This window comes from Priapulus caudatus, unplaced genomic scaffold (genome assembly GCF_000485595.1).
Source record: "Priapulus caudatus unplaced genomic scaffold, Priapulus_caudatus-5.0.1 Scaffold1297, whole genome shotgun sequence".
Classification (NCBI taxonomy): domain Eukaryota; kingdom Metazoa; phylum Priapulida; class Priapulimorpha; order Priapulimorphida; family Priapulidae; genus Priapulus; species Priapulus caudatus.
This window is the reverse complement of record NW_014578358.1, coordinates 18,295-42,106: the sequence shown is the minus strand read 5'-3', so window position 1 is coordinate 42,106 and position 23,812 is coordinate 18,295. Positions and strand designations below refer to the sequence as shown.

Here is a 23,812-nt window from a genome sequence, read left to right as displayed (position 1 = left end):
TCAGAAGCATGCATCCTTCTGCTGCACTGCAGCTGCCTAAAGTCATGCACAGAGAGGTGCAAGTGCAATCGCGCCGGTGTTAGGTGCACGATGCTCTGCAAATGCGAGAGCGGATGTAGCAACAACGTTGACAGCAACGACTAGTGGGACTAAATGCTAAAATGTATGGGCACAAGCCATACATATATCGAGAGCACTGTTGTGCCCAGTTGAACTTACTGATTATATAACTGGACACAAACCATGACAGTAATTACTTCTAACCAAAGATTCCATATCGGAAAGCCTACCTTGCCTGTTGTATTTGTCTCTTTATACACAACTGTGTAACTGTAACTATGTTAGCCTAACATACATGTAGGAATAGATGACCAATATGGAATAGACAAATCAAGCAAATTATAATTCTTGTTGAAGCCATGTCCACCATTGTCCACCATGTTTGAGCTTTGTAGAATAAAAATTTACAACAATATTTGGTACTTAAATCATTCCTTTTATTATTTCCTTACGATAATGTATGTCAGTATGTTTATGTGTACATGTTAATAATTGATAACCCTCAAATTAGTTTCATTCCAACATTACATACCCCCAAAGATAGAAAGAGATTAGAAAATCTAAGTATACACATCACAGCATTTGCCCATATGGCAGCCATATATTGGATTTGACCATTGTAACAGCCCAACAAAACTCAAATCGATGTAAGAACATCATAATCAGATTCTCTGACCCTAAAAACCCCATAAATATATAAACTTTTATCATACTAGCCCTTTCCCTTTTGGAACTACACTTGATCTTTAGCTCAGATGGCGGCCATTTTGGATTTGCCCAATATGGCGGCCCCAGAAGGCGCCCTTCTTGGCGCCCGGCAGAAATCGTAATAGTATGGTATAAGCTACCTCTGGACCAAATTTGGTACTTTTAGAAGAACCTGCACCAAAATATCCCTAACAGCCCTGACTAAAACGAGTTAAAATAGTGTTACGAACGAGTTAAAATGTTAAAAGACTGACAAGATCGGATCCTAGTCTTTTTCGGCGGGTAGAGTGTTGAATGAAACGGCACGCGATAGAAATGACAGCCTAGATGACAGAAGAATAGGTCACCTAATTTAGCCATATTCTTGCTACGTTCATTTCAATAGTTTTTGCTGCCTAGACTCTTAAACTCGTCCAGCAAGCTTATGGATTTGAATTATGGGTGTTTTAAAAAAAAAGATAACTTGGCCAAAAAAAGTGTAGGCCCGGGCCTACAGTGCTACATACTGGCTACGCCCCTGTATATTATATATTATTTGCATATGTTCAAAACATTTGGCAGTTCCAGAAATCATTATTTGCTAGCATGCGGGCACCCACGAGGTGGACTGCCCTAGGACTGGCCGATGTTCCTTATTATAGGAGTAGTTTGTCGGGGACAGTCACGCGACTTAAGAAATCTATTATTGGGCTGTCACATTATTGGCAACTAACTTTTTCTGACGATGAGGAGCTTGCAAGCTCATGTTGATATATCGTTTACCAATGTAGTCCTACCGTCTGTAAATTAATAAATAAATAATAAATAAAAATATAAATAAATAAATATAAATAAAATAACTCTTAATTATTCTCGATGAGAAGTGCGCTAGTGCTAAAATAACAATAAATTAGAAACAAGCACTGATAGTATTCCTAAGATTAAAGAATCAAAATGAAACGAATGAATTTATTCTGTAAAGAAAACATTGTATTTAAATTTGGATATGCCAATTTTTACACAGATGTGAAAGACAAAAACATAATACTGCGATAACGATTTCAATACCCTACTATTAATTAACCGTGCCATTGGCTGAGATGGTAAAGAACCTAAAGACCAGTACAGTGCGAGTACGGTATAACCGCATTAGCCGTAATTCTTAATCTATTCCAGTTAATAAGCATTATATTTGACTACCTCTAGCACTCGCGGTTTCCCTCCAAATAAGTGTTGATATGGTTCCATCTGATTTTATTGATCGCTTTTGTCCATGTCAATTACTATATTTTCTAATATCGGGCAAGAAATTTGCTCTGCTAATCTAACAAGCTTGCAAACATGCGTTATATAATGTCTTCATGAATGTCTACTAGTTGTGAATTCCTACGTTACCTTGTCAGTTGTGGTCACCTACGCTGCGGCTCACGGCACTCAATGGTGTTGCAACGTTAGCTTTTTCTCCAAATCTAGCAGATTTGCCTGTGGGCGTGTAGCCGATTAGCTGGGAAGGAAGGCGTGGTGCGGTGGAGAGCAGCAGGGTGCGGAGGACGGGCGATATAGCGAGAGGAGAGGGGCAAAGTGTGTTAGTGCGCGACGCGTGGGGTGGGGGGGGGCACCGCTCGTGTTAAAACCGCAGGTAAACCTGCTAGATTCTGAGCAAAAACAAAGCATAACGTTGCAACACCTGAGTGTCGTGAGCCGCATCGGGTATATACAAAGTATTTTGTCAAGACAGTTTCAAAAATTAAAGTGTACGTCGACCAATCTTGAATAAAAACTAGTATAGTTGGGGAGGCCATGTACTGAGCTTACTATAGACGTATAAGACTAGAGCTGCTGACTAGAGCTGTAGACTGTAATAAACCGACCATCCCTGGGCAGTTAGGCTGTTCGGTCAGTTAGTGGCTAGGGCGTGCTAGTTTTTGCGCTTGTCCTTGCGCTGCTAATCTTTACCAAGATGCTTGCAAACATTGCTTTATGCATGTCTGTAAACTTGTACGCCCTCCCATTGATACACATGTAATACGGTTTATAACGGCCTATTTAACCATGCCGCCCCTCCTCCGCACCACATAGCCCGTCCTCCGCACCATGCCGCCCCTCCTCCGCACCATGCCGCCATCCCCGTACTGCGCTGCCTACCTCCTTCCGCGCGCGCGCTCGTGTGCGTGTGTCTGTGTGTGGTGGGGGGGGGGGGGGGGCTGGTACGTGTGTGTGTGTGTGTGTGTGTGTGTGTGTGTGTGTGTGTGTGTGTGTGTGTGTGTGTGTGTGTGTGTGTGTGTTTGCGTGAGCGCGCGCGTGTGTGTATGTGTGTTAGCAAGATGAAGATATCGCTAGCAAAAGTGGAAAATGCGGTAAAACCTAAACGGATTTTCCACAAAAACTGTCTCGGGGGAAATCTGTAACAAAGCTGTACTAAAACCCAAAGACATGCACGTGGCGCCTATCAATTTCTATAGCTTAGAAAATCTTTAAACTTGGTCATAATAAGAAATGTGTGTATCGAAAGTACCTTCCTATGTTGTTTTCGGGTTACACAGGCTTATGTATAGCTCAGTGGGTGGGAGCACACGAACGCTCTCCAGCGGCCTGTCCGTAAATAATCTGCTAGTAGGACCCCACAGCCAAACCTGCTAGATGTTTTAACGTTGCAACAACATTGAGTGCCGTGAGCTGCAGCATAGGTAACCACAACTGACAAGGTATGTATATATAACTAGCGGTCATTCATAAAAGAGAATTTACAAAGTATTTTGTCAAGGCTGTTTCGAAAATCGAAGTATTTGTCGACAAATCTTAAATATAAAACTAGTAAAGTTGAAGAGGCCATGTACTGAGCCTACTTCATCACTGGGCAGGGCGTGTTAGTTTTTTCCGCTTGTCCTGAATAATCAAGATTGTTATATTGCAATAGGTCCTCGACATTGCACGTGCTAAATTACGCAATCACTGAGAGATGATTAACTGATCAATGAATGCACAATATAGTTAGGCTCAACCAATATTTGAATTTCGTGTAACGACGTAAACACAGAAAGAACATATAGCAAACTACGGCAGCAGCTAACGTAAACGATGTAGCCGTAGTTCGGACGCATACAGGAAGGTGGCAATCGAAGAATAACATGTAAACCTGCAATTCAAAATTAAGGAAAAATACTTGAAATGTAATAATGATCAGTAGTAGTCTGCATTCAACACAATTCGTCAATTCATTTAGGCCGCCAATGTGCGCGAGGTCTGCGTATCACAGTTATTCGGCCCGACTAAGATTCTAGCACTGAAATTATTACAGAATCTCGTAAATTTCACTGGATCAATTGCAGCCTGATAAGCTGACATAATATTCACGTTCAGAAATTTAGTTCAGGCAGTGGTAATGCTACAGCTAGTCGTGAATCGATCATATTCCAGCTACCTTATTTTTCGGAATGAGGACAATCCCCCCCCCTCCCTCCACAATAATTCTCCGGACAATCACCACCCCTGGACAATAATTCCCCGGACAATCACCCCCGCACACAAATGCCCCCGAAAAATTTGCCTACGGACAATCTCCCACCCCTTCCGGAAAATTTGAAAAAATAGGAAAACAACCCACGGACAATCACCCCCGGCAATAACCCCCGGATAATCATTCCATCTCCGGACGATTACCCCCAAACAATCATCCGCCGGACACTTACTCCCTGAACAATTACCACCGGACAATCGTCTATCGGGAAATTTCCCCAGACAATTCCCCCCCCCCCTGGACAATTTTCCCTCGGACGATTACCCGCGGACAATTACCCCCGTACAATTAGCTCATTTTAATCTCAGATATCAGAGACTATTTTCACATTCTACTATATATTACTATCATAGACTTTATAATTGATTCTAGTTCCTATTCTAGTCTGTTCTAGCTTCGCATTCGTTCAATACGCAACATGGCGTCAGCTATGCGTGTAGCGGTGATCGGGGCGGGAGCGGCCGGCATATGTGCGTCGCGATTCCTCGCCGCCAGACGTGACGCCTTCGAGCACGACGTCTATGAGTTGTCTGAGAGCGTCGGCGGCACCTGGGTCTACACCGACAAGACCGGGAAGGACGAGTATGGTCTCGACATCCACTCGAGCATGTACAAGCAACTGCGCACCAACTTTCCAAAGGAACTGATGGGCTACCTGGATAAAGATTTCAACGCCGACCTGCCAACCTTCGTCAGTCACTGGGACGTCAGGGAATACCTGGACGACTACGCGAAGAAGTATAACGTGATGGACCATGTACAGTTTCTTACCATCGTAACAAAAGTTGTCCCGATTAGCGACGATGCGAATGCGACGTGGGAAGTAACGGTGCGCCACCTACAGACGAATGTCGAGACGACGCACATCTACGATGCCATCTTCGTCTGCAACGGACACTACTCCGTGCCTCAGATGCCGGCTCTGCCTGGTGCCGACACGTTTACCGGCAAAATTCTACACAGTCACTCCTACCGGGAGCCGAGCGTCTTCGACGGACAGACGGTGGTGTGTCTGGGCGCCGGTTCATCGGGGACTGACATCGGTATAGAGGTCGCCACCGTGGCGAGTCGCGTTGTGCTCAGTCACAACATGGCGCCCATCGTCTGCCCGATGCCTGACAATCTCGAGCAGTTGCCTGGGGTTGAGCGGCTAGAGGGCGACACGGTCGTGTTTATCGGCGGAGAGCGACGGCGTGCTGATGTCGTAATGTTCTGCACTGGCTACGAGTACACCTACCCGTTCCTGTCACCGGCGTGCGGGCTCGTCGTGGAGGAGAAGATGCGCGTAACGCCCATGTTCAAGCACTGCGTCAACATCCGTCACCCGTCCATGTTTCTCATAGGGCTCCCCAGGCTTGTGGCACCATTCATCGTATTTCAGTATCAGGTGCTGTTCGCACTTGCCGTGCTCGAGGGAGCGCTGTCGCTGCCCACGAAAGATCTGATGCTAGCTGAGGAGACGACCGAACTGCAGAAAAAATTTGCGAAGGGCTGGAAGAAGTCGCATGCCCACCTGATGGATACCGACCTTCTGGAAGAATACTTGGCCGATCTAGCTAAGCTTGGTGCAGTGCACCCATTGCCCGCAGTAAAATCTGATCTCTACAGATTCAGTACGGATCTCAGACTTGCGCATTTAATGTCCTTTAGGAATGCCACCTATCAATTAATTGACGATGAAAGCTTTGAGTTTACCTACCAAGACAAAGATGCCTGTATGAATTAGATGCATAATTATATCTATTAACTAGAGCAGAGGGAGATTTTTCACCCTTCTCCTAATTTGATTTCTATATTTGTTTGTTAATTATTGTTAATTTGTTTTTTTTATTGTTGATTTTAGTGAGCTGATGTAGCCTAATCAAATTCGTTTTGTTACAGGCCAGATTGATTCTTTCTACGTTGAAAAGGTCACAGATTCCCACATTAAAATTTAGTCTAAGAATTCGTTTTGGTCTAATGGGAGCTAACTGCACCGTAAACACGGTTCACTTTTTTAATAATATTATATTATATCATTACATATGACTATAGAACCAGGAGTGTGAAACCAAATCACGTTGTAAAACTGGATAACTCCATTAATATACATCGATGTAACAATCTAAATATAATATAAATATAATATTGATTCTCAACAGGGTCCATGACTCAAAAATGGTTAAGAACCACTGCGTTAATGTCTAAGAAGGTCTACGCTAATATTTTAATTTCTAAGCGCGCGTGGGCACGCTAGCTATAGCTACTCATCGATTGAACGACCACACATGCAGTTCATGCATCCAGCAACATAATATAACAAAACATAACATAACATAATATAACAAAACATAACATAACATAATATAACATGCGGTTGCTGTGTTCGCGCCATTCATGCCAGACAAAAAGACGCCCGGCACCGTTAGCCATCAACTGTGCGTCAATGTGATCGTTATTCGCCGCTTGTCATCTCCCGAGCCGACCAGCGTCTATGTGTCCACGCACATACAATACAGTATCTGTAAAGTGGACTCTCACGCACATACATCACAACTTCTTATCACAAAATCACGCCCTAGACACGCATACATTCATCCTATGATACAGTTTTGCAGAAGAGGAAACGTCCGGGAGGTTAGCACCGTGTCTAGTCGGCGACAACATGACCGCACCTCGACTCTACTACCAGAATGAAGGAATTACTGGAGCAGGATACTACAGCGAAGTCATGATCGGTTGTCGTCAGATCACCAAGCAAGCCTCGCAGCTTTGTCTTGACGCCATCGGTAGGAGGAGAATTACATCTAGATTAGAATCGATGGGAAAATTCCTTAAATACACGAACAGAATCAATAGTAAAGAATAAACACAAAAAATCCTCCTATTGGTCAATCATAGCTACGCCCACGACTGCATTCATCCAATGGCAGTTTCGCCGTACACTTAATCTATGGATTTGTCGCTACAGCTCTCTGTCTCACAGCACATCTATTCCTAATCTAGCAGTACTAATTAAGGTTCTCTGGCTGTTGCAATACAGAATTCATAACCATGTTGTTGGGCTTCAAAGTAATAAAGCTTACTACAGCTGTATATATGTGTAAGAATATGTTTAAAACATAAAGATTTCAGTAAAAGAACAGTGAGCAATTAATCACAAAAACGGCTGCACTGACCTCTCTTCTAGTCGCTAATCTGGAACAAATATAAATCATGAAATATGATGTATGCACATGCGCGCTGTCTCTCCTTGTTTAATACAGCTCCTTGGGCTGAATAATCCGCCCGCATCTGAGCGCACGTCAACATGGCGGCCGTTCGGTATATATTAGTAATAAATAGTTAATATCATGTTAAAAAATAATTTTTAATTTCAGACGCTGTTTTGTTCTCTGGTAATGGCTGCTTTTTGCTTGCGGACTTCGCCACTGCTGATGGAGGCAACTCAATGGAACTTATTAAATTCCTCATTGGTATGACCCCAGCGGTTAGCTGTAGCTAATCGGACGATTGGCTCTGCATGTGTGAGATTCCAAGCCAATCGCCACACACTTTGTGCCTACAGGCGAACTATATTCTAGGATATGTAGACGCTCATAGACATATGTAACGGATCGCCACATGCAATGGAAGCGAATGCTTTCTAAATCACAACGGAGAGAGCAACGGCTTTAGTAAATTTTAACGAAAAGGAACCATTTTAACGAAAAGGAAAATGGAGCACAATGGGTAACGATGTTCTCGTAACGCTGATCGTGATGGCAGCGATGACGTCGATGGTGACGATGCCGTTAGTTATAGAATTTTTAATACGTTCAACTTAATGATCTTACTCCTATAATAGACGCACTGAAGAAGAAGCACGGGCACAAGTTTGACATTCAAGTAATCCATGAAGATCAACCATCAAACGACTGGACATCGTTTTTCAAACGTGTGCAAGGTATATAATATATATAGACATATAGCCTATTAGTATATCCATAGGATATACGATAATTGTACGTCGTCAAAAAACGCTATAGTAATGAAAGCTGAAGGTACTTCACATAGGAGCTGGCATCTCTACTGAGAATGTAAATTTATCCATTTCAGCGAAATGGCTGTTTCAAGTAAATATACTCAGCTTTGCAATTGTACGGACACGGCACTCTACCGAAATATGCTGCTTGTGTGCGTGTTGGTGCGAGATAAGCCTACAAAAAACCTTCTCCTCTCTTTCACACGCAACATTAAGTGTAGTCTCGTGCTATACGTTGGCACACAAATGTTCTTGGTTCTCTAGTTATTGGGCGATATTTCGTCGCTATAAAAAAAATGGCCCAACGCTGTATGAAAACTCGAGATCGTCTAAGTTACATCTGGGTGAGTGCCGAGTAGAGGAACGTGGGGTAGCCCGCTGGGCTCCTAAAGTTTGATTGAAAAGCTAGCTAGAAACAGATATGGAAGCAGTGGCGATGTCTCGTATAGATGGTTCTGTGTATGAATATGTGATGAATTCAAACAAAGGTCCCAAGTTGAGAAAATCCAAGAAAGGGATCACTTGTGATAATGGTCCATCGCCGTTTTTTCGCGGTGCGCAAAAACAGGAAAAAAGTTGTGGCGGGCTGCGACATGTGTTTGTCGAGGCGCACCATCATTTTTTTAATAAAAATAAAGTATACATTTGTGGCCTTTTATTGTTCGCTGGAATCAAAGTACATCAACAACCATGGCAAATTTAGTAATTTACTCATGTAAATTTTGAAATATGGCTGAAAAATGTACGACCGGGACTTTCTGGACTCTTAACGGAGCCCCGGGACCAGCATGTCGCACCGGGACGATCCCGGTGAGACCGGGACACTTGGGACGTCTGTGGGGCATCACAGTATAAACATTTAGGCGATTTATATACTACACATTGCTTACACGTGTTGTGTAATAGGAGACAAGCGTGTACATCGTACACGTGCGCGCGCACGTACGCAAGCGTACGCACACACATACACACACGAACGCACGCAAACACACGCTCCCGTATAGCCCATAGACGCGTATATTGTGCACATAGATATATTACGAAGGTACGTACAAGTTAAGTGTTGTCGTCATCTGCTTCTGCTTCGTTACAGGTATGATTTCTGAGCCGGAAAGCTATCTCGTAGCCCATCCAGACGTGCAGGTATTCGCCAGCGGAACTTCCTTCTACGAGAAGTGCTTTTCCAACAACTCCGTACATTTTGCCTTCTCTGCTTCCGGAATGCATATCCTGTCGAAGCAGTGAGTTTATTTCCGTCATACAATTACCAGACAATTTAATATGATTAACACGTCGCTAATTCGACTCCTGTAACTTTGTCACGTGACTGATACACGTGACATAGACTATTTATACGTGAGATAGAGCTAGACTATTTAGATTCTGAGCTAAACAGGGAAGCGCGGTAGAGAATATTTAGTTGTAGATTGACGCTGTTGTGCTATGAAATCGCAAATCCCGACTCGTGGACGGCGTGTCAATCCCGATAAATTGACAGTATACGGTCTCAGGTCTAATATGCACCATAACAAAAAACGACATTTCAATACAAATTTCTCGTAAAGCAATAAAAGTTCGCAATAATCAATATACATTTCGTTGTAAAATTTTGCAATGAGAAAGTGCATGGATTTTTCCAACACAAACCAAATCTTAAATATCTGCGATGTCTATTATCACGTTTGAAGATAATGCCCCGTGCAATTATATTTATTGACAGTAATGTTGTTATTACTTTATTTTATTTTTTATTTTTTTATTTTTATTATACATTGGTAATTTATCTTAATATACTGCTCCATAATAAGCTTAATTATTGTCTGTAATTCTACTTTGTGTAAATTTGTAGCATGTTGAAAAAAATATGTTTCCTGAAGAGGACACCTACATATCATTGAAAAAAACGACCCTTAAAAATGTGGTTAACAAAGTGAACTAAATCCCTCTTAAGGTAACGTTTTTAGGTACGGAACACGATCACGGAGTTTTTTACGTGTTGCCTTAGCACGTGGGTTAACTATATGCTGTGTAATAGTCGTCGTCTACTATTTCCTTCTGCCACAGGCCATGTTTCGAGTCGTCTACTTCACTAAATGTGAGTTTCATGCATGCTGACGAGTTCCCGCACCACCTCCGCTATTGTTTATATCTCATGATATGAGGGATTTTCGCCATTTTTGGTCTTTCTTTTCCTCGCCAGGCCGTGCACGGTAACCGACGGTTTTCGACCGGCAGAAATCACCGTGGCTGAGGAACGAGAGATGTTTAAGCGGCAGGCGGCCGAGGATTGGGAGACCATCCTCGTACATAGAGCTAGAGAGCTGCGACCAGGTACAACGAAGATGAACTATACCCAGACTCCTACTTGACTACCATTACATCTGACATGCTCAACGTTTTAACTGCCGTTACTCCTAATTTCTCTCCCTAATCCTACTAGCCAAGTCTATTTGCTACATCACAATAATCATACCTCTATAATCTTAATATAATTCAATTTTCTAAACTTATCAATAACATTCATTCTAACCATAATCCTAACCCTACTCTACTCCTGACCTTATCCACATCCTAATTTCTAAGGCAAATTTTTAATCTTAATCATAATCTCATTCTTAAAGCTAATTTCGAACACTGACGCTAACCCTCTTACTAACCAAAATCTATAAGCATAGGTTTTAACTATAAGCGTGAACCTAGCCATAACCCAGATTTACAAGTCTAATTTCTAACCATAACCCTAAACCTAATCTGTAATTTCTGTCACGGAATCTCGAGTACTCCAGACGGATATACTACGCTGCTGCTGAGACCGTGAAAATGATCATGCTGTTACAGGTGGACGGCTGGTGATAGTTCCTTTCGCCACGGATAAAGATAAGCAGTACACGGGAAACACGAAACGTATTAAGTGCAATTGCTTCAACCTTTTGTCGAAAGAGTGCCGCGAATTGGTGAATAGAGGCGTTATTACTAAGGTATTTCCCATCGAAATAATACATAAGATAGGCTAATAATATTTAATCGAGTATTTTGGACACCAAACGTTTCTAGATAAATATTATAATAGGATCTCCAGCACAACCTAGGCTTTCCTCGCCACTACACTAAGACGTAGATTTGGGCTTTTCTTATAACCAATATGTACATATTTATCCTGTGTTGCGCTTTCAGGAAGAGTTTCAGAACATGAACCACAACGTTTACTATCGCACAGAGGAAGAACTGAAGGAGCCTCTGATCAATGTCGATTCTCCTGTTTATAAGCTTGGCCTCCGCCTGGTATCGATTGAAGTAAAGCAAGTCAACTGCTACTTCCAGGATAGATGGGTTGAAATCGGCGATAATGGTTAGTAAATGCACATTAGTTTGACATTTATGTACTGAGCAGTGCAGGTGTATAGGCTATACATGACGATGTGTAGCTATGTAATGCGGCGAGGCAACAGTATTTTAGAGCCGGGTGTAGGCGACAGCAGTCGCTGAGAAAAGCGTTTGATCTCTTACAAGGTCCATCACACCCGACGCCCATTCGATAGACATCGCATAAGCTGTTCTTCATTAGTACATGGTTCCCTGATTCTCGCTTACCTTTTCCCCATCCTCAGAGTCCTTATGATCCCTTTTCGTATTTGCTATAGATATGATACATCATACAAGCCCAGCCTATGTTCTACATATATATCGGTCTCTCGTGCCTGCTCTCTGGCTGTGTTGTTGTTTCCTACTGGCTACAGACCGTTTAGTTTGTCTCTTTTAGAGCTATAGTGGAGGTTGTCCATCCTCCGACAAAAGTAAACCCCCTGAATTGATTCATTTGAATTTGACCATACAATGCATCTAAAACTTTGACTTTTGCCTCGGAGAAGCTATACTACTTTGGTGTTTGTATCATTTTGCTGCCCCAGGTCGTCACCCCTTCTTCCCCTCGAAGTTGACAATTATCAGAAATTACCTTGCCCCCATATTATCTTTCTTCCCCGTGGATAGGTCCCTCAGTTTGTCCGAGCATGGGCTACACCGCCATGGCACATTATGGTCACAATTGGCTTGATCAGGAAAAGTAGGGGATTTCTTGCACCCAGTCGCAGCATGGCTGGCTAGCAATTCGGGGGGTCTTTATTGCTGATGTTTGCATGGTTACTGCCAGCCTGCTCTGTTTAGCTGTCTACGACCATTCACGGTCTTCCTTCTCCGCTAATTCTTGACCTACACTCATATCTCGGCCGTCTGGGTGTATACTCCCAAGCACAAGTTTCCAGACATAATAGTCGACTCTATTTGTCAGGGATGCACTAATGAAACAGGAACGCTCTAGTAACTAGAGTCTGTTCCAGTGATACTAATATGACTTCTCCTCTTGTAAAGTAGCAACAATATTGGCATCATTGGTATTCCCACACCAACTGCTTTGGCATAAATTATCCTGGCAAAAGTGAGGTCAGGCATCTGTGATTCCTAAATCTGGGTCAAGCTTCACTGGGAAGAGTCAGAGGTTTCCCCAGGAGGCTCAGGCTGGTCTAGCGATGGTCTTCCAGGCCAACGTCAGCTTACCTGTTAGACATGCTTCATCAGCATGTCCGCAGAATCCCACTTACATATCATACACGCTGCCACACTTCTCACGTCTCTTTCCACCTATAGGCAGTGGCGTATCTAGGGGGGGGGGCAAGGGGGGCACGTGCCCCGGACGCCATGTTCAGGGGGCGCAAAAAAGGCAAAGGTAAAAAAACAACGCAAAAAGGCAAAGGAAAAAAACAATCTGCTTACTAAATGATATCTTGAAATGATTCAATCCTTTATTTGACAAGTTGATTACCCAGGGGCGTGTACAGGGGGGTCCAGGGGGTCCGGACCCCCCCCCCCCGCTGCTCGCGCAGAAAACGCATCTAAGGGGGTCTATTTTCAAAAAATGTCTGGGGGAGGGCCCCCCGGACCCCCCCTTCGCGTTCTCACACGTTTGGGTTACGGTTACACCCCTCCCCCTGGTACAAATCCTGTACACGCCCCTGTTACCTGGACCTGGGATAGTAGCTGTAGTTTAGAAGTATTGGCATCCTAATCTGAGGAACAACCAAAAACAACATTTCATTTTTTTTCTTCATTTTTTTTATTGGCGTCAGAAGTTGGAAGGGGGCAATTTTAGCACTTGCTCCGGGCGCTGTTTTTCCTAGATACGCCTCTGCCTATAGGTGGTGTCTACCCAGGACACGCTAGTTAGGAGGCCCGACACTGTTGCAAACTCAGCAGCTGAGTATATGGGTAGGTGTTTCTATCCATTAATAGTCTTCTACTGCAATCATATTCTGTCCATGTCATTTTAATTCTGTCCATTCATAATCCTGATACACACATATTTACATGATGTTTTATCGTACTGCAATAAATCGTTATAAATCGACGCCGCCTACAATTCCTAACAATTCCTACCTGATGTGTATAGTATTTATCGTGTGCAACAGTTTTTGTTTGCTTTTTAGATGTAAAGACGTGAATGCTAATCATTTTTTAATTATTTATTTAACTGCCAGGTGACATTGCTGAGGCCCGTGCTCACGCGAAGTCGTATGTTAGTTCGTTTCGCATTTGGGCGCACAGCGATTTGCTTCACGGTCTATCCGATAGCCGTTCACCCGAAGAGAAGGCAAATATCCTCGACGCCTTCTTCCAGAGTTTTGAGGATGCAGTGGCAGAGAATCCGCGAGACCATGGCAAGGATTATATTGTTGCTTATGTTCATATGAGAAAACTGGAATGATATTTTAGTAGATTTTAACACATGCAATTTGGTGTTTAATGGGGAATTGAAGCGCGTCATGTAGTTAACCAACAGTAAAATCATGTAATAATCTTCACTATATGTGGCGGATCAAAACTCGGGGGTCTAAACACAAAAGTGTAAACTCACATAAATAACAAATAAATAAATAAAACTCAACATATATAATAATGCTGCGAATAGTGTACGTGGTAAATTAATTATCTATTGCGTGACGTTGCTCTCTTTCATGACAATGCGGTCCTTCACCAAATCATGTTCTTGACACCTTTGTGTTCTCACCGCGTGTCATCATGATCGGGCTACTGATCAATCCCAGATTGGTTTTCACTTGATAGTAATCATCACGTGACCACCCTAGCATCTCTCCATGGATGCTTTTCATAGCAAAATCAACAACACAAGAGCATCAATAATCTAATCTAAATTAAACTAACCACTCTTCCTTTATTCCCATTGGGCACTTTATGTAAGTATTGGATAGCGCCATATTTCCCCAACGCATGGGAAAGGCATATGTCCTGGTGGCAACGACCATCATAAATTAATATTCTTGTTGACTTTGAGTTCATTTGCCAGGTGAATAGTCAGATGCAGCTAATGTACGTAATAGAACGAGCGTAGCAGCAGATCAAAGCAGAGGGGCGCAGCTCAGGCAAGGGAAGGGAAAATATGACATTCACTGCTTGTACCTGTGTCATTCACCGGTGTGGAGGAAACGCAAGCAAAATTGTGGTTCGAATCTCATTGGCTTCACTCGCTCCCTTCGCAATCTTCATGTATGATCATGCTGAGAATTATGAGGCGGGTTGTAGTCAGGACAATTTTAGTATTATTATATACACATATACACATATGTACACATATGTACACATATGTACACATATGTACACATATANGCATTTGGGCGCACAGCGAATTGCTTCACGGTCTATCCGATATTTGCCTTCTCCTCGGGTGAACGGCTATCTCGCGGATTCTCTGCCACTGCATCCTCAAAACTCTGGAAGAAGGCGTCGAGGACACCAAATTGCATGTGTTCAAATCTACTAAAATATCATTCCAGTTTTCTCATATGAACATAAGCAACAATATAATCCTTGCCATGGTTTAATGGGGAATTGAAGCGCGTCATGTAGTTAACCAACAGTAAAATCATGTAATAATCTTCACTATATGTGGTGGATCAAAACTCGGGGGTCTAAACACAAAAGTGTAAACTCACATAAATAACAAATAAATAAATAAAACTCAACATATATAAAAATGCTGCGAATAGTGTAGGCCCTACCGTCACGCAATAGATAATTAATTTATCAATTGCTCTCTTTCGTGACAATGCGATCCTTCACCAACTCATGTTCTTGACACCTTTGTGTTCTCACCGCGTGTCATCATCGGGCTACTGATCAATCCCAGGTTGGTTTTCACTTGATAGTAATTATCACGTGACCACACTAGCATCTCCACATGGATGCTTTTCATGGCAAAATCAACAACACAATGACATCAATAATCTAATCTAAATTAAACTAACCACTCTTCCTTTATTCCCATTGGGCACTTTATGTAAGTATTGGATAGCGCCATATTTCCCCAACGCATGGAAAAGGCATATGTCCTGGTGGCAACGACCATTATAAATTAATATTCTTGTTGACTTTGAGTTCATTTGCCGGGTGAATAGTCAGATGCAGCTGATGTACGTAATAGAACGAGCGTAGCAGCAGATCAAAGCAGAGGGGCGCAGCTCAGGCAAGGGAAGGGAAAATATGACATTCACTGCTTGTACGTACCTGTGTCATTCACCGGTGTGGAGGAAACGCAAGCAAAATGCATGTATGATTATGCTGACAATTATGATGCGGGTTGTAGCCAGGACAATTTTAATGCCGGCTAATATCAGTGATTGCGAGCGTAGTGCATGAGCGGAGCGAACGGCGCTTACTGTGCGCTGTACGATGTGATCAGATGATGATTTTACGCATAATTGTTGTTGAGATTAAACTCAGAGTTGTTTTTTAAATTAATTTAAATTAGTGTATCAGTTATGATTATTTGTAGATTGCTCACTATGTTGAAGGTAATTTTACACAAACTCAATCATTTTTGGGCGGGTCGGAAGGATGTTATTTAAAGCTGCGTACCGGTCGGCCAACACCAGAGCCGGCTATTACCGACCGGCGCCGACCAGCGTAGCAACAATGGTGAAAATTACGGTAAAATGTCAAACAGCAGTAACTCAAAGGGAAGATTAGAGGTAAGCATTATGGAACGTTAGAAACGTTTACTTTCAATGCTAGCTTATTGTATAAACTAACATTTCATATACTAGTAGTCATTTCAATAAAGTACTAGAATTCATTACTGCACGATGTACTTTCCAGCGATATGAGAGGCGTTTACTAACATTTTGACCATCCGGAGGAATAAAAACTTATTTTATTAATGTCAACAACAAAGACTTTCACTAAAAAGGGAACACACCTGTGTTTATAGGAACGTTCTCAATTTGATACATTTCAAGATTTCAGATTTTATGATCAATTTGTATTTGTTTTCTCTTCGTGTAACATTTTCAGTAGATTTCATAACACCCAGTAAACGCATGTGCTTATGCTATATGTGCCTGGTCCGTAATTGAACACTTTATACCCCTTTGTATAATGTGTTGAAAATAATTAGGATTAGGTCTACAACTCCGTTTTTGGTGAGAACTGTGTAATGTGCTTAGTCTATAATAATCCGGAGTAACAGCATTTAAACAAATTACTCTTCGCTTAATTTCTGCTTAAAATTAGGAGGAAATATACACGCCATTCACATCGCAGATGAGTGTGATTTTTTTAAACTTGATATCAAAGCCACTGAAACTATTTTCACGGAACAGCTCCCTCGCTGGTCGGCCTTGATATTGACATCTAGTATTGTGCAGCATCTCTCTGCTATATATGGCACGCAGCAGTAGGCTGCCGCCCACTGAGCTATATATAATAACACCATTATTATATACTGTTATTATATACTGTTTTTATATACTGTTATTACATACAGCTCAGTGCTCCCACCAATTGTTCGCAAAGGTTGCACTATTGTATGTATGTAAACGGGCCGCCGCCTTCTCTATTTTTGTGGTAATATCTGGCATTGGAATGTGTGATTTATAGCTACTTTTACGCTGATTTATATCCTACTAGCGTGCATTATGCACGTAAGATAGCTGCTCGATCTATACACGCCTATAAAGTATGAAAAGTAAAATTTGTTTGGGGGAAATTTCTGCGATTCTGCCAAGCTTGTGCTCGGGGTTATACGGTTAGGTTTGAACAACGGGATCCGGAAAATTGCTGAAAATGTGCACCATGTCGCTGGCAAACGTTTAGAGTGAAGTTTGGACATTAAATATTTTTTATTATTTAGCATGAATAAAGACTACATTGCTTATGCAAGTATTTTAATTACTGTTGGTGTTATGCTGATTCGAGCCCGTTGTATGTACACTCCACGCTGTGTGATGATCATCACACTGCGTGGAGTGTAGTTGTATGCGGACGCCATCTTATAATGAGAAATAATTGCCCAATGGCGACCATATACTAAGCTAAAAATCCCCACAAAATAGACACTTTGTAAAATTATATTAAAACCCAGTGAAATTTTATTGCAAGGCACAATATAGTGCCTACATATATTGTTAACTGAGATATACGACCATATTTCTTGCAAGATTTTTACGAAAAACCAGCCAATTCTCGGTGTGCTCTTACAGTGAAAAGAAGTGATTTGGCATGTGCATTTTTAATCCGGCCACGAACGCAAATAGAAAGAGCCAACAATCAGCCGTATAAAACGTGAAGTCTAGTTTTCGATAATAACTATAATTCCCATGCATGCAGCCTGTCTTGTTTGAGAGATTAAACGCAATTGTCTCAGTCTGTGCACTTACGTCGTCTGTGCACGTACGTCGAACGTTGAATTATTGCACTGCATTCAGCGATGTTGATTTTCATCGTCCTAGGGACAATTATCCAGGGGGGGGGGAAGGTAGTAATTGTCTGGGGGAATTTCCCGATAGACGATTGTCCGGTAGTAATTGTCCAGGGAGTAATTGTCCGGCGGGTGATTGTTTTTTGGTAATCGTCCGGAGGGGGTGATTGTTTTGGGGTAATCGTACCGGGGAAGGGGATTGTCCAGAGGATAATTGTTCGGGGGCAATTGTGCGTGGGGGGATTGTCCGGGGGATTATTGTCTAGGGTGGGGGTGATTATCCTGATACTGAAAAATAGGGTAGCTGGAAGATGATCGATTCACGTCTAGCGGTAACATTGCCACTGTCTGAACTAAATTTCTGAACGTCATTATTATGTCAACTTAGCAAGCTGCAATTGATCCAGTGAAATTTACGAGATTCTGTAATAATATCAGGGCTAGAATCTTAGTCGGGCCAAATAATTGTGATACGCAGACCTCCCGCTCATTGGCGGCCTATATGAATTGTGTTGAATACAGAATACTAGCGGGCATTATTACATTTCAAGTATTTTTCCTTAATATTGAATTGCAGGTTTATATGTGTTCTCCGATTGCCACCTTCCTGTATGCGTCCGAACTCGCTACAACTACCACCTCGTCCACGTTAGTAGCTGCTGTAGTGTGTCATGTGTTTTTTGTGTTTGGTTGAGCCTAAATATATTGTGCACTGATAGATTGTTGTAATGGCTCGTGTAATTTAGCACATGCAAAATCGAGCCATATATACTATTACATAGGCGCACACACACAAATTGCAACATCACTTTCTTGATTATTTTAACCCAGGACAAGCGGAGAAAACTACCACGCCCTGCCCAAGGATAGTCAGCACATTACAGTCTACAGCTCTAGTCAGTAGCTCTAGTCTTACAGGTCTATAGTCAGCTCAGTACATGGCCTCCTCAACTATATATACTAGTTTTATTCAAGATTGGTCGATAAATTCTTGAATTTTTGAATCTGGCACTTAATGGTGTATCAACGTTAAACTGTCGTCGTTTTTCTTAAAATCGATCAGCTTTGCCTGTGGTTGTATAGCGGATTGCATGTATACGGACAGGCCGCCGGGGAGCGTTCATGTGCTCCCACCCACTGAGCTATACATAAGCCTGTGTAACCCGAAAACAACATAGGAAGGTTCTTTCGATAGACACATTTCTTATCATCACCAAGTTTAAAGATTTTCTAAGCTATAAAAATTGATAGGCGCTATGTGTCCTTGGGTTTTAGTACAGCTTTGTTACAGATTTCCCTCGAGACAGTTTTTGTGGAAAATCCGTTTAGTTTTTACAGCATTTTCCACTTTTGCTAGAGATATCTTCATCTTGCTAACACACATACACACATGCGCGCGCTCACGCAGACTCACACACACGCACGTACGCCCCCCCCCCACACACAGACACACACACACATACACACACACGAGCGCGCGCGCGGTAGGAGGTAGGCAGCGCAGTACGGGGATGGCGACGTGGTGCGGAGGAGGGGCGGCATGGTGCGGAGGACGGGCTATGTGGTGCGGTGGAGGGGCGGCATGGTGCGGGGACGGGCTATGTGGTGCGGTGGAGGGGCGGCATGGTGCGGTGGACGGACTATGTGGTGCGGCGGAGGGGTGGCATGGTGCGGTGGACGGGCTATGTGGTGCGGAGGAGGGGCGGCATAGTGCGGGGGACGGCCTATGTGGTGCGGCGGAGGGGTGTAATGGTGCGGTGGACGGCCTATGTGGTGCGGCGGAAGTGTGACGTGGTGTGTTCGTGCGTGACGCGTGGGGTGGGGGGCACCGCTCGTGTTAAAACCGCAGGCAGACCTGCTACATTCTGAGCAAAACGAAGCATAACGTTGCAACATCATTGAGTGCCGTGAGCCGCAGCGTAGGTGAGGACAACCGCAAGGTAACGTAAGAATTCATAACTAGTAGACCCTCATAAAGGGGGATTTACACCAAAGTATTTTGTCAAGACAGTTTCAAAAATCGAGGAATTTCTCAACCAATCTTGAATAAAACTAGTATAGTTGAGGAGGCCATGTAAGACTAGAGCTACTGACTAGAGCTGTAGATTGTAATGTACTGAATATCCCTCGGCAGGGCGTGTTAGTTTTCTCTACATCTCCTGGGTTAAAATAATCAAGAACGTGATGTTGCAATCTGTGTGTGCGCGATTGTGTAATAGCATGGTTCGACATTGCCTGTGCTATATTACACGAGCCATTACAACAATCAAAGAGTGCACAATATATTTAGGCTCAACTCATATTTGAATTGCGTGTAGCGACGTAAACACAGAAAGAACACATAGCAAACTACGGCAGCTACTAACGTGAACGATGTAGCGAGTTCGGACGCATACAGGAAGGTGGCAATCGACGAAAAACATATAAACCTGCATGCAATTCAAAATTAAGGAAAAATACTTGAAACGTAACAATGCCCGGTAGTAGTCTGTATTCAACACAATTCATTTAGGCCGCCAATGAGCGCGAGGTCTGCGTATCACCGCTATTCGCCCCCAATAAGATTCAAGCCCTGACATGATTACGGAATCTCGTAAATTTCACTGGATCGATTGCTGCCTGATAAGCTGACATAATAATCACGTTCTTCACGTGCATCATAATAATTACGGTCAAAATTTTTGTTCAGACAGTGGTGATGTTACAGCTAGTCGTGAATCAATCATCTTCCAGCTACCCTATTTTTCAATCAAACCCCCCTCTCCCTGTTCAATAATCCCCCGGACAATTGCCCCCGACAACTTCGGACAATCCCCCCCACGCACAACTGTCCCCGAACAATTATCCCTCGGACATTCCCCCACGGAAAATTACTCCATTTGGAAATCAACCCCCGGACAATCAACTCCGGATAATCACCCCCGGTAATCACCGCCGGATAATTACCCCCCCCTCCCGAACGATTACCCCCAAATAATCACCCGCCGGACAATTACTCCCTGGACAATTATCATCGGACAATCATGTTTCGGAAATTTCTCCCTGACAATTATCCCTCGGACAATTACTCCCAGGATAATTTCTTCCACCGGGAAATTACCCTGTCGGGCAATTGCCCACGGATAATCACTCTCCCGGACAAGTATCCCCGGAAAATCATCCGCCGGACAATTTCTCCCTGGACAATTATGTCCAGACAATCGCCCCTTTGACAATTACTCCTGGTCCCGAGACAATTACCCCTAGACAATTATCACCCGAACAGTCACCTCCGGGACAGTCACCCACCGGACATCGATCGCTCTGACAATTATCCCTTGGACAATTACCCACAGACAACACCCGCCCCCGCCCCCCCCGGGATGCTCATCCCTCAGACAATTACCCGCGGACAAGTACTCCTACACACTTAGCTGATTTTAACATCAGCTATCAGGGACTATTTTCACATACTACTATATATTACTATCATAGACTTTATAATTGATTCTAGATCCTCTTCTAGTCTGTTCTAGCATCGCATTCGTTCAATACGCAACATGGCGTCAGCTATGCGTGTAGCGGTGATCGGGGCGGGAGCGGCCGGCATATGTGCGTCGCGATTCCTCGCCGCCAGACGTGACGCCTTCGAGCACGACGTCTATGAGTTGTCTGAGAGCGTCGGCGGCACATGGGTCTACACCGACAAGACCGGGAAGGACGAGTATGGTCTCGACATCCACTCGAGCATGTACAAGCAACTGCGCACCAACTTTCCAAAAGAATTGATGGGCTACCTGGACGAAGACTTCAACGCCGACCTGCCAACCTTCGTCAGTCACTGGGATGTCAGGGAATACCTGGACAACTACGCGAAGAAGTATAACGTGATGGACCATGTACAGTTTCTTACCATCGTAACAAAGGTTGTCCCGATTGGCGACGGTGCAAATGCGACGTGGGAAGTAACGGTGCGCCACCTACACACGAATGTCGAGGCGACGCACATCTACGATGCCATCTTCGTCTGCAACGGACACTACTCCGTGCCTCAGATGCCGGCTCTGCCTGGTGCTGACACGTTTACCGGGAAAATTCTACACAGTCACTCCTACCGGGAGCGAGCGTCTTCGACGGACAGACGGTGGTGTGTCTGGGCGCCGGTTCATCGGGGACTGACATCGGTATAGAGGTCGCCACCGTGGCGAGTCGCGTTGTGCTCAGTCACAACATGGCGCCCATCGTCTGCCCGATACCTGACAATCTCGAGCAGTTGCCTGGGGTTGAGCGGCTAGAGGGCGACACGGTCGTGTTTATCGGTGGGGAGCGACGGCGTGTTGATGTCGTAATGTTCTGTACTGGCTACGAGTACACCTACCCGTTCCTGTCCCCGGCGTGCGGGGTCGTCGTGGAGGAGAAGAATCGAGTGACGCCCATGTTCAAGCACTGCGTCAACATACGTCACCCGTCCATGTTTCTCATAGGGCTCCCCAGGCTAGTGGCACCATTCATCGTATTTCACTATCAGGTGCTGTTCGCACTTGCCGTGCTCGAGGGAGCGCTGTCGCTGCCCACGAAAGATCTGATGCTAGCTGAGGAGACGGCCGAACTGCAGAAAAGATTTGCGAAAAGCTGGAAGAAGTCGCATGCCCACCTGATGGATACCGACCTTCTGGAAGAATACTTGGCCGATCTAGCTAAGCTTGGTGCAGTGCGGCCATTGTCCGCAGTAAAATCTGATCTCTACAGATTCAGTTCGGATTTCAGATTTGCGCATTTAATGTCCTTTAGGAATGCCACCTATAAATTAATTGACGATGAAAGCTTTGAGTTTACCTACCAAAACAAAGATGCCTGTATGAATTAGATGCATAATTGCATTTAGTAACTATAGCGCAGAGGGAGAATTTTCTCCTTTCTCCTAATTTGATTATATTTGTTTGTTAATGTAGATTATTTTAGTGCGCTGATGCAGCCTAATCAAATTCGTTTTCATGCAGACCAGATTTATTCGCTCCACGTTGAAAGTGTCATAGATTCCCACATTAAAACTTAATTAGTCTATGAATTCGTTTCGGACTAATAGGAGCTAAATGCACAGTAAACACTATTCACTTTCATATTTTTTACGGTTTATTATACACGGTTCACTTTTATTTTATTATTGCAATATATGATTATATACTATGAAACCATGTGTGTGAAACCAAATCACGTTGTAAAACTGGATAACTCCATTAATATACATTGATATGATCAGTGGTGAATAATGACAGATACTGCCATTATTTACCCCTACTATAGTGTATATAAATGAAACAAAAAGTCGGTCAACGAAAATGTTTTTGTTTCGCGACTAATTAACTAATGAGGCCATTATTCGTGATTGACTCATTTATCGGCGCCAACGTACGCAAATGTTAACGGGATGAAATAACAAATAGTAAATTTTACAGTTTACGTGCTATTGACGCTTTATCGTATTTTGCTATTGGCTATTGCATATCAAGAGCTAATAATACATGATTAGCTTTTGAACATATCAGTAACATATACTACTATAACACCTGTTCTAACGGAGTCAAGGCCGGAGTATTAGGGACGGTCCCCCTTTATACGTGGTCGAAGGACGAGGAATAATGAATACAATGCAGTATCTATTATTCGACATAGGCAATGGCTCTACAATTAAATACAAAATAATCAAAATACAAAATAAAATATATTATAAATTTACAATATAAAATCAAAATGTCATGTACTTTGTGTAATCGTCTTGATGTGGAAACTATGGTATACT

General features: G+C 43.2%; 1 protein-coding gene across 1 annotated transcript; it reads left to right on the top strand.

Annotated features, from left to right (window-relative positions):
* Nucleotides 1-6,908: 6,908 nt before the first annotated feature.
* On the top strand, nucleotides 6,909-14,155 carry LOC106816136. Its single transcript, XM_014820692.1, has 8 exons — nucleotides 6,909-7,032; nucleotides 7,624-7,719; nucleotides 8,091-8,189; nucleotides 9,361-9,406; nucleotides 10,468-10,598; nucleotides 11,106-11,245; nucleotides 11,442-11,616; nucleotides 13,799-14,155. Exons 1-8 carry the CDS (start codon nucleotides 6,909-6,911, stop codon nucleotides 14,023-14,025), a joined length of 1,038 nt encoding a protein of 345 aa, XP_014676178.1. The 3' UTR covers nucleotides 14,026-14,155.
* The last annotated feature ends 9,657 nt before the right edge of the window (nucleotides 14,156-23,812 follow it).